Genomic DNA, 17,622 nt, shown 5'->3' on the forward strand with positions numbered 1-17,622 from the left:
AAACATAATTTGCGATTAACGATTTAATTGTTTTTGGCATTGAACATTTGAACATATAAAAAGCTTTTTAGGCTTTGTAAACAAAAGCCTAAAAAAACAAGGCACAGTATAACAAATAACTGAAATATACACAGAAATGACTGACAATGACTGGTAAGTACCAATAATACTATGGTCAAAACAGGACATGCATTTAATAATTGTATACTTTCAAATATTCCTGAAAATCGTTAAATAGCCAATCTACAACCAAACAACAGCGCCACTTTTGCCCCTACTGGTACTCATAGTGACACAGTCACAGTCACATAGGTTAACACGTTGCTGTTCCTTGGAGTGGTTGCACCACTCAAAAACGCCTGGCATCACAAAACATTGTAATCGTGTAGATTGGCTACTTTCCCTAGTTTAACAGATTCATACAGATGAATGGATACAATTCTGACGATTGTGCCAAATGAGATGAAGACTCAATTAATAAGTGATTACAATCAGACAATTATGTAATAACTGTGACAAGGCCTAGATTGAGGTTGTCTTGATGAGCATGGGTGTGCACCTGAGTGGATGTGTGCTGCTTCCAGTAGCTTCCTGGAATGGGTGAGGTTAAGTGTAATAGCAGGTCAAGCATGACTGTGGGGCCTTTTGCTAATAATAGCAGACTTCCATCGCCATGCTTGTCTTTAATGAATGGTTAAAGCCTTTAGTGTTCTTCTCAGAGAGTTGGTCTCTATGATACAGAGCATCTAACATCTTTCTTTGGCTGACGTTTTGGAAAGAAGCCATCTGATAATGGGTCCTAAACAATCTTGTCATTTATACTTAATTTCCTACTTCATCACCTACCATTACTGTGATGTTATGGCTCGGTTTTTGGGAGGTTTTCAAATGAATGCAATACAATGGGATATGGGTGCAAATTATAGCAAGACATGTGTGAATACTGTAAGCCTTATTTACAATTCCAGATGACAGTTTGACTGTAGTTTAAGGCTTTAACAAGGCTGCTGTTTGATTTAGATGAGATCACATTCCCCAGCTTTTCAAAACTCTCCACAACTACACATTTATAGGACACAGCCTCCGAATATAACCTTGAGACAGCACCAGAAACCACACACACACACACACACACACACACACACACACACACACACACACACACACACACACACACACACACACACACACACACACACACACACTCTCACAAAACAACAGCATGTCATTCTACACCATAGTGAGCATCAATCAATCTACATGACACGTTTAAAACAAGCTCTCTTTCTCTGTGACTCGTCATCTCTCTCTCTCTCTCTCACACACACACACACACACACACACACACACACACACACACACACACACACACACACACACACACACACACACACACACACACACACACACACACACACACACACACACACACACACACACACACACACACACACGACACGAACACATGATGAGAGCTTCGTCATCTCTTAATGCATGTATGCACCATGCTCTAATGTAGCCCACTACCCAGAAAAACACAGGGGCTCTGCTCCTCGCACATCACCAGATTCACTCCCACAAACAGCATCACAGAAGAGGGGGCTACTGGGGGTGGATGACAGAAAAGGAGTTCAAAGAAAGGCAACAGAGGAAAGCACCAATCATTTGCTACATTATTACCTTGCATCATGGCTGCAGCTTCTCATTCCTGTGTTTCCCCCACACGCACGGCAGGAGACAGACCGAAAGACAGACAGAAATCAACCAATCCACTTGGTTTCAGAGGATGCAGCTTGGGTAGGGCATAGCTAATTTCACACCGCTCCCCGGCGAAGCAGTGTCGATCCCCCCCTCCTCTACCCCTGCTTCCAGACACCGGCACAGGAGGTGAGGGGAGGGGTGCTGCAGGGAGCTGAGACGCGGTAGAAGGGAGAGATGGAGCCAAGAGAATCCCAAGGAGGACGAAGCACAATCGGGGGAAGGGCCCTCTCTCCGCCTGCTTTAGGCCCCGGACGCCCTCGCAGCACCGACACACGCCATCTCCTACAGAGGGATGCTGCTGAGAAAAGGAGAAAGAGGAGAGAGAGAGAGAGAGAGAGAGAGAGAGAGAGAGAGAGCGTGAGAGAGGGAGGGAGGGAGGGAGGGAGGGGAGGCTTGCTGATGTCACATCTGCACTAAACCAATCCCTGCAATCATAGTCACATGGCTGTCCCTTGATCCTTTAGCAGCCCTTGGCTTGCCTGCAGCAGCCAGACTCTCACAGCAAACAGTGATTCCCAATCTGTGGGCCGGGGCCCACTGGTGGGACGCAAGGGTGTTGCAAGTGGGTCCACATAAGGGTAAAACACTACGATTTCAATATTATGATAATATAACATTGATATTGATATAAAAGATACTGTTTCAACACCATGAAAATGTTTCATAGTGATACCAAGAAATAAGAGCTTATGTTGGTTCCATTGATCCAAGCTAAAACACAATCGATTGATTGATCATTAAAATAAACATGCTCTGAAAATGCACAGCCCACCCATCTGACCACCGTGTTAAGTGGTCAGTTAAGTGGTCAGATGCAATGTTTCACATGAAAAAAGGGACAAAGTATAGGCCTACTGAGAAATGCCATTTTAAATGTAATTGTAAAGAAAGAAATCATGAACATTCCTTGATTTCTATCCACTGGCTAGATTTGTGTTTGTATCTATACTTGTGTGCATGTGTAACATTTGTATTTAAATAATGAATGACATTTATCAAGATGACAATGTGGTCAGTACACCATGAGGGCATGCTGTCAACAACAATCATAACATACAGCTACTCGGGGGCTGTGCACACGTGCACGCACGCACACTAGGGCTTTAAGCAACTTAGTCGACTATTCAACTAGTCGACTAGTAAATCCACTAGTTTACCTTGTTGGTACTAGTTGACTAGTTGATAAGAAAAAAAGGGGGGGGGGGGGGTCCCATTTTTGTAGGCAGCTAGATTATAGTTATAGTCACCAATGTACACAGTTTTTAAATGTACAAATATTATTTAAAATAATAGTAATAATAATAATATTTTTTGACATAATATGTAGTTAAACAACTAGTCGACTAGTAAACTAGGCAACTATAGTCAACTAGTAAAAATCAGTAAAAGTGAAAGCCCGCCCGCCCGCACGCACGCACACACGCACGCACGCACGCACGCACGCACGCACGCACAATTTACAATTTAGGCATTTAGCAGACGCTCTTAATCCAGAGCGACTTACATTAAGCAATAACAAAAGCATGGCATACATCACATATATAAAAACTAAAAAGTAGTTATCATGAATCATGCGTAAACTAAGAACGTAACAGTGGAGTATCTATGTAAACTATACATACTATACTATATAATATATTATACATGTGTACTATAAAGTGCTACGCACGCACGCATGCACGCACACACGCACACACGCACACACACACACACACACGTGCATGTGCGCACACAGACATAGAAAAGACAGAAAGGGACAGAGGGTAGAGCAACAAACCTCAGAAGAAAAGATGAAAAGTTGAGATAAATTAGTTACACACTCCTTTATGCATGAAAGCAATATTATTCCACTGTCATCATGAATATTATATGGCATCTCTGCATTGTTAACACGCCGTAGACGTAGACAGATATAGAAGAGTGTATATTGTTTCCAGTCACTTCACGGTCAGATGATAACAACTTTTCTATCAATCTTTGTTCCACTAGACAGAGCTTCTGTCAAATACGCTAACAGACACGACCCGCACCTTTTTCTCGGCTGAGCAGGCATGACAGATGGCTGGCTTTACAGCAAATACAGAAGAAGGAACGACAGTATTGCTCAGACAGATTGAAGGCAGTCGTGATGGGAGATAGGTGGGGATGGAGCTTGCCTGGGACTCTGTGTGTGTGTGTGTGTGTGTGTGTGTGTGTGTGTGTGTGTGTGTGTGTGTGTGTGTGTGTGTGTGTGTGTGTGTGTGTGTGTGTGTGTGTGTGTGTGTGTGTGTGTGTGTGTGTGTGTGTCCGATTGTTTGTATTAGTTGTATTTTGTCGTATGGCAATAAAATAACGCATCACACCTTTTGCTTGAAAGTCTGTTATTTTGTGCAAGCAACACCGATCCGATAGTATAAAAACTAACATGACCCGCACAGTATTTTTAAGGTTTCATTTACATGGAATAGATTTTTAGAGTTAATGAATGCACCAATGAATGCATTAAATCTGTTTTTAACATTCCCTAAAGGGAATAAGTCAACTGTTTGCCAAACTCTGATGAAAGTGGACTGTTACCACTGATAACAGATCAAATGAGTAGTCTACTTGCCCGAATGTGAACCCGGACATTTTGAGTACCCTAAGGTTCTAATAGAAATGTTGAGTATGGGTTCCCCAGCATTTTGAAACTGCCGGATGCTATAACTTGCATAATTTATTTTCATAATTAGCATAATAAGCTATATAAGACAGCAATATTTTCAAAGTTTCATTATGCTTTAAGTAGCATGTGACGGGTCAAACTAGGGGTTTTCCATGATTCTGAATCCATTGCAAGCATTAGTTTTGCACAAAAGAACACTCCTTGGGCTAAATTCGGCCATAGCCACTTGCCCAGATGTGCTGACCTCGATCATCACATTTCTGATGATGGCTATGAAAATTGCCCAACATATGCAAGTAAGCATCCAGCAGTTTCTACATGCTGGGGACCCATACCCAAAATGTCCGGGTTCACAATGGGGCTCTATGGGCTGGCAAGACTAATGTCCAATAACTGGTACAAGCTTCATAGCAAAAGCCTCAAGTGTTCATTTATGCATGTGTACACTCAGTTAAAGGCAGCTCTGGAAAGTAACTAGGTACACTTACTTATACTGTACTTAACCCATTTTGACCTGAGATCAGATTCTAAAAATGTCTTCTACATCCTGACAGTTTTCTGAAAAAATAGCAGACCTACAAGCTCGTAGCGCGCCACTTGGTGGCGCGCTATGAGCTTGTAGATCTGCTATTTTTCAATAGCTAAAGCATAACATAATGCTAACACCAAAAGGGGTTCCCGCCCAAAATGGGTTAAGTACAATTTTGAGGTATTTTTTACTTTACTTGAGTATTTCCAATTTCCAGTACTTTTACTTCTGCTCCACTACTGAGAGGCAAATATTGTACGTTTACGCCACTACATTAAATTGAAAACTTACTTTGAAGATTGTGATTATTATTACAAAACAGACAGTAACCCCTTCAGCCCTATACATTTGGGCCATTTGAAAATAGGCGAATGAGACGCATTGTGTGCTTGTAGATCTGCTATTTTCATATTCGTGGCAGCGGTGGCCGAACGGATTGCGGAGCGGTCTTGATACCGGAAGGTCGCCAGTTCGAATCAGCGGTCCGACACGTTAAAATTACCACCGCTGAAGTGCCCTTGAACAAAGCATTGAACCACTTCGATGAAATGTTCTATGAGCAGGGCCTGGCTGGAAACAAGTTCTTGAGCTTAGCCCAGATACCCTGGGTAAATATAGTAATCATTTCATTTCATAATCATATTTTCAAGATTTTTATACATTTGAAAACTTCAAATGAAACATTCTGCATAATGAGTACTTTTATTTTTGGTACTTTAAGTACAGTATTTCCACAATGCTGTATTGATAGTAATTAAGTAAAACATTTGAGTACTTTTTCCACCACTGGTTAAAGGATCGCTGCAGGCTTTTACCGTGTGGGATTTGCACAAACTGAGACATGTCACCTGTTTACACCACACCATGCTCAGTCCACAGATTACAATGAGAGTTGTGTGTGTGTGTGTGTGTGTGTGCGTGTGCGTGTGCATGTGTGTGTGCGTGTGTGTGTGTGCAGTGTTTGTTTCACAGAGTGAAACTGTTAATAAGCTTACTTAATCTGACATAGGAGAACCCTGCGCTTTTCTTAACCAGCCAGTTACATAAGAGGCTATCCCCGGGTCACAGAGCAGAGCCACCTGGACAAGAAAGGACTCCGGTAGAGTAAAAACATATCAGAGAGAGAGAGAGAGAGAGAGAGAGAGAGAGAGAGAGGAGAGAGACTGTTGTTTAACCACTTTCAACCCGGTGTCCCTATTTCAGGCATATCAGCATTATCAACGTTCTTCATAATAATACAACTTTTGAAAATAGCCTATTTACAAGCCCCCAAAGCGTTGTGATGCGATGCATTGTGAGCCTGTAGATCTACCCAAATGGTTAAAGTATAAAATAGAGCGGAGTTAATTTGCGGCCTAAAGGTTAGAGGAGCGTGTTCGTGACCGAAAGGTTCCTGGTTCAATTTCCCAGAGTGGCAGTAAAGATTTTGATGGGTGCAGTTCCTGTGCTTTGTGTGTGAAGCAGGGCGTTGCTGAAAAAGAGCTCTTGTGCTCAGCATACCTACCCTGGGTAAATAATAGTAAAACAAAATAAAAAATAATACTGCCAATACAGTTTACCATTCCTTTTCAGTGGTAGATGAAAGAGGTTTTATTGATTAGATAGTTAAGAGACATTTCTTTAGATGTCATTCAAATACTGTGAGCTCAGCAGGCAACATTCCCAGGGGAGTAATACTGCAGAACTACAGTAAAGCCAAATTAGCTTTGACTAGTGTTGACTACTTGGCCTGTTAATTCTATTAAAGGCAAAAGCAGTAGCCTACACAAATATATACAAATATACTGGGTCTCACTGAAGACATTAAGGATTTCATCTTGTGGCAAACATTGGTTGCCACAGTGGCAACATTATATTCTGCAAATTGAATCTTTTTGCTTTAATTAGCACAACACTGCCATCTAGTGATTTAAGGGTAAATCAACACAGGTTTATGCAAATTTAGAAGGCTCTGTGAAAACTAGTTCCTAGTTATTTGAACCTGATCCAAGCTCATTTTTGGTAGACAGTTGGTAGACATAAACAGTTCCTGTTCCAGGTCAATTTCTCATACAGTAGCTTCATCTGATTGGCTTAGCAGCAGATATTTAACATTTGAACCAGAAACTCATATGAAGGTGTTGTTGTGTGTTTCCGGTGGGCAAGAGAATCAGCAACCGATTTGGTGTAGAGGTGGGGGAATGGACTGGGGCCAAGTACTGATCCCTGGAGGACTCACTCCAGTCATTGGAGTATATAGGTTTAAGTGGTTAATGTTGGACAATAAAGAGAGAAGCTGATAAACAGCCAAAAGACATGCACATCCCAGAACTAGGCTGGGTTCCTGGATCAAAAAACAGTAACAGTATTTGAGAATAAAATATCCACACCAATATTGCTGCTCCCAAATGCACTTTACTTGTGTAACGTTTGAGGTCCTGGCCTTCTGAGGTCTGAGTGAGGAGGAGCCTGGTGCTTGAAATGTTACACAAGTAAACATGCAATATTGGTGTCAGAGGCGTAATTTCAGAAAGAAATAGGGGGTGGCAAAAGAAGAAGTTACCACTTAAGCCCCAAATACTGGATCTACAACTCTCAACGTGTCACCAAGCAATGCCTTGAGACAAGAGCTTGTAGATCAACTATTTTTTGTTTGTCTCGTTAGAGCCTGCTGCAGTGGTACTGGTGTCCGATCCAAACTTAACCGAGATGCTGAAACCTCCAACACAATGCCATCTGGGTTGCCCAGCTAGATATCGCTGAGGACATTTGGGTTGTAAGGCCAAACATCCTGTCTCGTACGTAAGGTTAATGGAGTTTCTCGCGAGGAGCGTAGCAAATACTGCTAGCCCCAAAACTCTTCGGATTCTTCTTATATATGGTTCACTAGATGCATATCACCATGACCATGCCAGGCGTGCATATCCATATGTGAGGTTTCTACAGTAGTCTGATGTCAGCGCTGGATATCGCTGTTGTCTCCATACATGGAGCTAAAGGTTGTCTCCATATATGGAGCTCTAGGTGAAAGCCTTCGTAACAGGGGGCATCGGGCGAAAAGAGAAAATGTTTGAAAATGTTCGCCTATAATGATAATTCCCAAACTAGGGATGCCACGTTGCATACTGATAACCGGTAAGACGCCTGAGGACGAGAAGCGACCTCGCCCTTTAGGGCGTGCACGCATCCGCCTGGGTAACAGCAGACTGCTGGGCGAGCGCTGGCGCTTTTGCATGGGGGGTCAGATCAACATATGGAATGAATTATGTACTGGCCATATATGGAGTGTGTCTTGAGTGTACAGGGTTTTATGAGGTCAGATCAACATATGGAATGTCAGAACAGGTCAGCTCCATATATGGAGATCTAAGGGTGGCAGCGGGGGAAGTATCTTGAGTGTACAGGGTTTGATGAGGGCCCAGGTAGGGCCGGGCCTTAATTTTCGGGCCTGTTCACCGGCTGCCAGGCGAGGCTGCACTAATACCGTTGGGTCAAAAGGGAGACATCGAAGAGGAAGGATGGATGGGGAAGGATCAACATATGGAATCATGTCAGAACAGGTTCTGACATATATCCATATATGGAGATCTAAGGGTTTGAGGTTTGAGGTCAGATGTAGAGTTGCTGGCCAATATTGATGACATCAGGTATCTCCATATATGGGCTTAATTGCGACAGCAGGTCACAAACATTTGTGACAACATATTAACATTTACATCTGCTATTGTACTCACTGCGTTGTTTATATTGTTTGCACAGCTTTATCTAGATTCCGGATCGATTAATATAAGGCCCAGCCCTACTTGGGCCCTAACTGGGCTAATTTGCACACATTTTACGCCCTTCCCGGCCCGAAACGTCAATTAAAAAAGAAGAAAACAACAACAACAGGTCCATATATGGGCATTCCCAGACCTGTTGTTTCAGCGCAACCTCGCCCTCAGGGCGTCTTACTCGGGTTAGGGTTTAGAGTTCTGCATATCCTGCAGTTCATAAACCAAGAGGTTGTTTTGGTGGCTTAATTTTCCCAATTTCTGGTTGAAATAAATATATTGATAATATATAATATAATCACACCTGTTGGTGTGCTATCTAACACAGTTAGAATTTTACAAAGCAGCAATATGTAGTTTGGGTATCAGCTGTCACTTTGGACACAAATCTTGGGTAATGAAGCCAATGTCTCTGGCTTCATTACCCAAGAGTCTCTGCAAGCATGTCCGGCGAAGCCGTGCATGTTGAGAACCAATGGTACAAAATGAAAACACTATCTATATCAAACTATCATGAGAAATAAATAATTGTCTCACCATTGCCAGATTTCATTGAAGAGAAGGATCACAGGGCGATCTAAAAGTATCCCCATGGTCACCAAAACCTCCTTTAGGATGCTGTACACCGACACAATCACCAATTTACCTCCATCAAATTGAAGACTGAAAATGTTACCAAACTTCTCTGCCAGCGAAACAGAAACAATTGTAGAAAGGTAAGCATCTACTGGATAGCTACATTTGATTTGATATAACATGTAGACAGCTTTGTGAGCATATCAAATATCTAACTTAAAGCATGGGGATGCACAGCAGCGTACAGACTCATCTAACCATGACACATCCACTGAAGAGGTTCTATCACATTCAGAAGAAGAATGTATTGCTGCATGCCTCCTTTGCAAAAAAAAATACAGTTTTCATATAAATCACTTGTTCAAAACCTGTTACACTTGTTGCACCCATATGCTTGACTGTGTAGCATGAATTGTGTCACCGTACCTCGTTCATGGCATGATGATCAAACCCAGAAAACACATTCCCAAGGAAGGCCAAAGGTCAAGGCTGGTGTGGGAAGTTAGGAGGTCTCCTGTGCTTCCTTGCAGATCAAACAGATTAGGAGTGCAAATTAATCGAACCAATCAATTTAATCTATTATAAAATAAAAATAGATAATTTAATAAAATAACCAATTAATAATCAATCCAATATGTGGGCATGTCATTAGGCAAAAAGTAAAGAATAATTAGTTAAAATATCCGCTCTACAAGCTCACAACATGTCGCATCACAGCGCGTTGTGAGCTTGTAGATTGGCTAATTGAGTGACAAATAAAACACAATAAAAATGTATTTGTTGATATTACAAAATTACAAAAGATACGCACATCTCTAATATTCAATTAATTTAAAAAAAAGTAATCAATATAACAATTGCTAAGCCCTAAAACAGAATGAGGAAAACAACAAGAGAGTTTGACATGGAGCCAGAGATACAGTGCAGAGACGAGCAGCATGGCTGCACACGGACGTTGGATGAGATCATATGGACAACATCCCAAAGTTCAATTGCTGCCAAAATCATGTTCCTGTTCCAGCAGCAGTGTGTGCCAGGATTGTGACTGGGATGTATTCATTCATTCATTAATTTATTCCCATGCAGACATGTCTGAGGCATCTCCTAATGCCCATTTAGGCTCTGTCGTACAACGGTGTCGCAACGCCAATCCATAGCTTATAGCCAATCTAAATTATAATCTCCTTGCTTATACGGCACCGTTGTACAACAAAGTATAAAGCAGGCATAACCTGATATGTCCAAGCCTAGGCTAGAGATTGTTTTCACAACAGAAGTGACTCTGAGACCCTCCCACCCCCCTATCTATGCAGCAGTGCTGTGCCATAGCCGTACAATCCCCCTGGTTAGCTTCAAATCACTTGACTAGAGTCTGGTGAAACCGGACACCTAGTGGGATGGGCGCCAGCTATTCAGGAGTTCCACCTATTATGTAAGGGCCTCTAAACAAATGACCCAGGGAGACAAGAAGCAATAAGGCCAGAGGGGCCCCTGGGAGGGTTGCTCCAACTCAGCTGTTTTCCCGAGAAATCTATAAGAATATGACAAGTAAAGTAAAAGTAAAACAAAATGATATAAAGAGAAAAGATACATTTTTAGAAGAGACATAAGTAATCACAAACTATGGGTTTATTTTCAAGGCACACTTCCACTGTAGTCAGTTGAACTTGAATGCATGTTACTGAAACTCAATACCCTGCCCTTAACAATGTATTACAGCAGGGTATTCTGTTTGTTTTTATCGCCTTTTGTTAGTGTGTTTTAATTTTTGGCAAGATAACTTGCTGCCCTGAAGAGATAGTTCACATTTAGGTCAACAATGTCAAAGGTTACAAGCGAAGTCAAAGCCCAAACCGTATTTTCTGGGGGCGTATTTTCATCATAATTGAGGGAAATTATCTGTAGGCTTCCCCAAAGAGATAAAGTTTTGGGTCAAAATGGTTGGTGCGAAGATTGCCGTTGTGGCTTTATGATACAGGATAGCGAAACGTACATTGTAAACAATGTAAATCAGCTCGATGTTCTGCACTTTTTGTCACGATAGATGCCAGAGACCTTACAACCATCAGAGATCTGGATTGGTGAATGTAACTGCGGGTTAATTAAAACACCATGAAACATCCCCAGATCCTAACCACTAGATGGCATCAGTACATACAACATCCTATCTCCTCAAAGCCTGAACAGGGTGAAAATGAAAGCACAGCACTTTCTCATTATTATTGTCTGTGCATTTTCCCCAATGAATCACTTAAGCACTATTACTTTGTCACACGACAACAAGCAAAAATAGAGAGATCTATAGATCTAGATATGGCTTTTTCACAATGCATTTTAACATTAAATGTTTAACAAATTGTGAAAAAGGCATACATTTGATGCCTGTAATGATATGCCCAAAATATGTACAGGTTGGAAAATGTCATGCTTGATGAATACAGTAGGCCTACAGTAGGTGACGTGCAAGTCAATAATTAGCATTCTATGCCCAACAAAACTGGCATATAGATGGTATGCAAGCCGGCATTGCTTCAGAATGGTAGCGGACCTCAAGCAGAAGCTGCCATTGACAGAAAAACCTTCCATTATCAGATCTGGGAGACACAAAACTCTCTGATAGTAGCATCAATGTGGACCAGAAGGTGGCAGTGTGACACTCAAATGAATTATCCAATTGTCTCTGGGCAGAAAAAGCTGAACAGAGAAATGTGGTAAGAAGGAAGAAAAAAAAGAATCAGAGAATGAGGTAATTCTTTAAAGAGACAGTCACAGAATGTAATTTACAACAGACAGACTGCAGAGGCAGTGAGGTGACAACAATATAGACTGTGTGTGTGTGTGTGTGTGTGTGTGTGTGTGTGTGTGTGTGTGTGTGTGTGTGTGTGTGTGTGTGTGTGTGTGTGTGTGTGTGTGTGTGTGTGTGTGTGTGTGTGTGTGTGTGTGTGTGTGCGTGCGTGCGTGCGTGCGGGCGGGCGGGCGGGCGGGCGGGCGTGCGTGCGTGCGTGCGTGCGTGCGTGCGTTTTGCCGTCGATGTGTGGTAGCCCACATGCATGTGTTCAGATGTACTGTAGATCAGTGGTACTGGGTCCAGGACCCTCGATCTTTCCTTGAGGGGGTTCCAAATGGACCCTTGTTGGTCTGTAACCATTATAGGTCTGCACTCTGCACATATGGAACCAACCATCATTTGGTTCCATTTGAGCACTCCTTGAAATTTAAATGTCAGAGGACCTGAGTCTCTGGCTCTGGGGCGACTGTGGCTCAAGAGGTAGAGCAGGTTGTCCAATGATCCATGGGTCGGCGGTTCGAATCCCGGCTCCTCCTGTCTACATGTCGAAGTGTCCTTGGGCAAGACACTGAACCCCAAATTGCTCCCGATGTGCTGGTTGGTACCTTGCATGGCTTCCGCTGCAATCGGTGTATGAATGTGTGTTTGAATGGGTGAATGTAATGCACAATCTATGTAAAGCGCCTTGGATAAAGGCGCTATATAAATGCACCATTTACCATTTACCATTTACTGAAAACAGACGGAGAAAGAAATAGAGAGGCAACTCCTGCAGAATAACGACAGGGTGGCTGCTGTAGGTCAAGAATCAAACATCTTCTATAAGCCATGGCCTAGGAGGCTCTGCCTTGTTTGCATATGACCTCAGCTCCAACGCCTTAGGCTAAACAGAAACACCATCCATTATGAGGAGTGGTTAACCAGCTCTCTCCCAAATTACAGTGACTCTGGGCTCCCATTTTACTGATTTAGTGGTTGTGTGGTTCCCCCTCTCATGTTACTGACTGTTATAGTCAAAATGTACTCACGCAGGCTTTCCTGTGCTTGTAAAGAAAACTCGACACACAGCGTGTTTGCTGTCCCGCACTGGAACAGTGTGAAGGAATTGTTAAGAAAGCAGCGATTGCCATGCAGATGATGTTCATTAAGTGCTTTAGAACAGGGAGATAGAGTTTTCAACCTCTGCCAGCTGCACCAAAGCTGGAACACTGTATCTCTGTTTCTTCCCCCCTCTTTCTTTTTTCGCCCTAAATCATAGTGAAGCTTAATTATATATGAATTGACCAGTGACACAGCATCATTACCTCTGTGATGAGAAGCCTGGTGAATACACGCTCAGGCTCCTCTGTCAGGGTTAAATCATAGAGGGAGAGCTCTCATTCTGACTGAGAGACTAATTTGTTCTCCTGGAAGAGTTTAAGCCAGTGTTTCTCAAACATTTTCATGTCGAGGACGATTTGTCAACATTAATCAACATTTATCAAAACCTGCCAAGATTATTTTATTTATTATACTCACAACAAATTGCATCTCGATGAGCTGTGAACTTATAGATTTAAGTCTTTAAACTGTTCCTCATTTTGCTGTGGACCCCCTGGCTGAAACCCCTTCAAGGACCCCTGGGGGTCCCTAAATCCCACTGTTAAGAACCAGTGAGTTATGTTCAGATTGGCAGCCCAAATCAGTTTTTTGGCCTATCCAGATTGGAATCAGATCAAGCCTGAACAGTGAAAAAACACATTGAAACTGACTTTAGCTAATCCGATTTGAACCGCATTCAGATTTCTAAAGATGTTTCTCAGTCAGGATGCTCCGACACCGAAGCCTGATTTATACTTTGTCGTACAATGGTGTCGCTCACCGACAACAGTTTGATGAAAATACCTCAGTGAAAATAGCTAAACTAAATAGCAAATCAGCAAATCAGGCTCACAACAACATCACATTGTAATGAATTGTGAACTTGTACATCAGCCATTTTTGTTAGCGAATGACACATTCATTCTGTCATACAACAAAGCATAAATTAAGCATTACTCACGCCTATGTTGTTACATTGTCCCCACTGGCACAGCAACCAATGCAGATAGTTCAACGATGTCTGAATAAAAAAAGAAAAAATCACACCCGTGTGAAGTGAGGGGCGCTCTTATTACAACATCGAGGAGGGAATTCAATGATTCAATGATTAGGTGATGTAATGATGATGTAAAACAAACGGGTGTCAAAACAAACATTAAATTCTCTTTATTGTTAATGGCATTTAATGTTGTCAATGGCGTTTTTAAAACAAACATTGAACTAAACACAAACATTAAACCTGTATATAGGAGGGGCTACTGCCCCTCAAAAAAGGATCTGACCACTTGCAGCAGTGTGGATAGTCAGTCCCAAAGATCAGATTTGAGAAACGAATCAGATTTGCCTGCAGTCCGAACAAAGACCATTGTCTCCCTCTGTTTTGCCCTCTCGCTTTCTGTCTCCACCAGCTCCCTATTTAAAGCCGTCTCAGGGTCAAGGGTCCTGGCTGTGGCGGGATGGTGATTGATTGGCAGCTGTGCAGAGGTGTCCCGATAACCCTAACCCTAACCCTCAGTCCTAGTTCTGACCCCCCGCTGTTAACCTTGCCAGCACATCCGCTGTCTTCACCCCATGCCCCATCACTCTCCAGTCCAGCTCCAAGCCAACGCTCTTCACCCCATGCCCCATCACTCTCCAGTCCAGCTCCAAGCCAACGCTCTTCACCCCATGCCCCATCACTCTCCAGTCCAGCTCCAAGCCAACGCTCTTCACCCCATGCCCCATCACTCTCCCGTCCAGCTCCAAGCCAACGCTCCCAGCCTGACCATAACACAGCGTCTTGGTGGTAGTAGTAACTAAAGTAACTAAGTACCAGTGGTGGAAGAAGTAAAAGTATCAATACTGCAATGTAGAAATACTCTGTCGCAAGTAGTCCAGAATTCAAAATACAGTTAGTACAAAAGTAAAAGTACTCATTATGCAGAATGCCCAGTTTCACAAGTTTTCAAATGTATAAAATGTATGCAAATCTTTTGAATTTTTCACAATGAGTCGCATTGTGAGCTTGTCGATCGGCTATTTTTAAACGGCCGAAATGTATATGGCTTAAGTGGGAAATAAATCTACAAAGTAACTAGTAGTGACTAAAGTTTTCAAATAATTGTAGTGGAGTAAAAATGTTATATTTGCCTGAGATGTAGTGGAGTACAAGTAAAAGTACAGAAAATGGAGTACTTGATTAAATGTACTTTACACCACTGAAAGTACATTTATTCAAGTACATTTTTGAGTTATTTTTACTTTAGTCAATACTTCATAAATATACTCGCAAATATTTACTATTTAATCTACTACAGTTGTTTGCCAACTTTAGTTACAAGTTGCTTTGCAGATTTCGATTATTATTACAAAACATACATTAACCAATTAAGCCCGACATTATACTATTCGAATAAGCTCACAACATTGTGATTTTAATTTCAACTTTTTTAAACCTTGTTTAATTTTTTTGAAATGTTTGAAAACTGCAGAATGAGTACTATTACTTTAGGTACTTTATATGGATATTTCTTTTTAATGCCAATATCTTTGAACTTTTACTCTAGTAATATATTGAACACGTGACTTTTACTTGTAAAAAGAGTATTTCTACACTGGGATTTTACTACTTTTACTTTAGTAAAGAATCTGCGTACTTCTTCCAGAGGAGAGGCCTTGCATGCCTCTCCTCTGCTCCAAGATCCTCACAGACATCTGTCCCTCTTGTAAAAGTGACCCTTGACCCCTGCAGGCTAAAGATAAGTTAACCCCTAATGCCATGCCACCAAACCATCCAACACATGTGTCCATTTTGTCAACACAACCTCTCAGAGCACGTTAGACATCATAAATTAAAAAAGAGAAACTTTGGCATAAAGGTACAGTCGCTTTCTACACCGTTTTTCACGGTGTAGAAAACAGATTTTTCTGTTTAATAAAGAGCTGGAGAGACATGACTGAACAAACACTCTATATAGTCTGATATTACTCATTGCTATAGAGTCTATAGCAATGAGTAATATCAGACTATATAAGTTCCACAACAAAAATCACTTACTTTTAAGTGGCTAACAGACTTGTGAGGAACGGGATGGGTGAATTTAATGTATGTTTTGTTTTTCATTTTGGGGATCTGGAGTCGAGTGGTTTGCCGATTGGATATTTGGGTTCTGGTGAGGAGCAGCCAAGTTCTGAAGGGGGAATCAATAAGGCCCAGTGCAGAATCTCTACACCCACTGTGCTTTTTCTCTCTTGAAGGGTGGGTAGTGACAGGGTTTGGAGTGCATCTTGAAAATCAAAACAAGCTTGATTTAGACAGTGAGGTGCATGAAGGGTTTGTCAACATGCTGTCTTGGTTTAGGAAACATGTCTCTTCGTGTGGAGATGTCCTGGTCTGAAGTGCGGCCAGGTTATGACATTCGCTCTCCCACCCTCCTCCTCCACCTCCTCCCCCAGCACTAATCGAGGGATTTTCCTTCCCACCGTCTCCTGCTTGGAATCCTATTTCCGGATTGTGTCGTTCGTTTACTTGGTTTTTGCAAAGCAGCCGGGAATGAGAGGCCATGGAAAAGCGAGTGTGGCAATGTGGCTATGGTGGTAGAGAGGCCGAGAGAGAGAGAGAGAGAGAGAGAGAGAGAGAGAGAGAGAGAGAGAGAGTTTGGGGGAGAGAGAGAGTTAGTGATGGAGAGTGGAGACTGAGAGTGAGAGAGTTGGATCAAGTCCCTAACCGGTAGGGACAAGCCCAAGCGGCAGCCTTTACAGAAATAGCCCAGGCAAGCATCCTTGTGGGGAACATGAATTTGAGCGTGATGGGTGTAATCATACTGAAAGGGGTTAGACACGAAACATAAACTATCCTCATGAGCATGCAATGAGGTCGAGGATTCCTTCGTCACTACTGTTGTGTGTTGTCTGCCTCCCTGAGTGCCTGTCTGTCTCCCCGAGTGCCTGTCTGTCTCCCCGAGTGCCTGTCTGTCTCCCCGAGTGCCTGTCTGTCTCCCCGAGTGCCTGTCTGTCTCCCCGAGTGCCTGTCGGTCTCCCCGAGTGCCTGTCGGTCTCCCCGAGTGCCTCCCCGAGTGCCTGTCTGTCTGTCTGTCTGTCTGCTCATCAGCCTGCCAGTCTCTTTCATTCTCCGTCTCTCCCCCGTCTTGTCTCTTTCCGTCTCATGGATCAACCTATTACGTTACAACTTCCCAGCATTTACGGCAGACGTAGGCCGGCAAGCGTTTACCTGGGGACATATCCCGTGTTGACAAAGGCTAACGTTCTCTGACGCACATTGTGAAAGAAAGAGGTGGTCATACAGGCTTAACAAGCCGTTGACCTATAGCCACATAATGCACTCCATCGTCCAGGGTGGGGCGACTCATCAGGTGCCGGGAGGAAGGAATGAACATCTAGAATCTAGATCAGAGGTGCAGCAGTGCGCACACATATTCAGAAATTACTTCAAAATAGAGATCCATAATGTCTCATAAGCCAGTGATAATCAGTTGACAATAAATAAAGAAAA

General features: G+C 42.5%; 1 protein-coding gene across 1 annotated transcript in view; it reads right to left on the minus strand.

The window, feature by feature from the left end:
- sgip1b (SH3GL interacting endocytic adaptor 1b) overlaps nucleotides 1-17,622 on the minus strand; it is a 92,957-nt gene that overhangs the window by 32,596 nt on the left and 42,739 nt on the right. The window contains exon 2 of the mRNA XM_079529800.1: nucleotides 1,681-2,059. Within this exon, the coding sequence (XP_079385926.1) occupies nucleotides 1,681-1,690 (10 nt within the window). The 5' untranslated portion in view covers nucleotides 1,691-2,059. The remainder of the gene's footprint in view (nucleotides 1-1,680; nucleotides 2,060-17,622) is intronic.

This window comes from Electrona antarctica, assembly GCF_951216825.1.
Source record: "Electrona antarctica genome assembly, chromosome: 19".
NCBI lineage: Eukaryota > Metazoa > Chordata > Actinopteri > Myctophiformes > Myctophidae > Electrona > Electrona antarctica.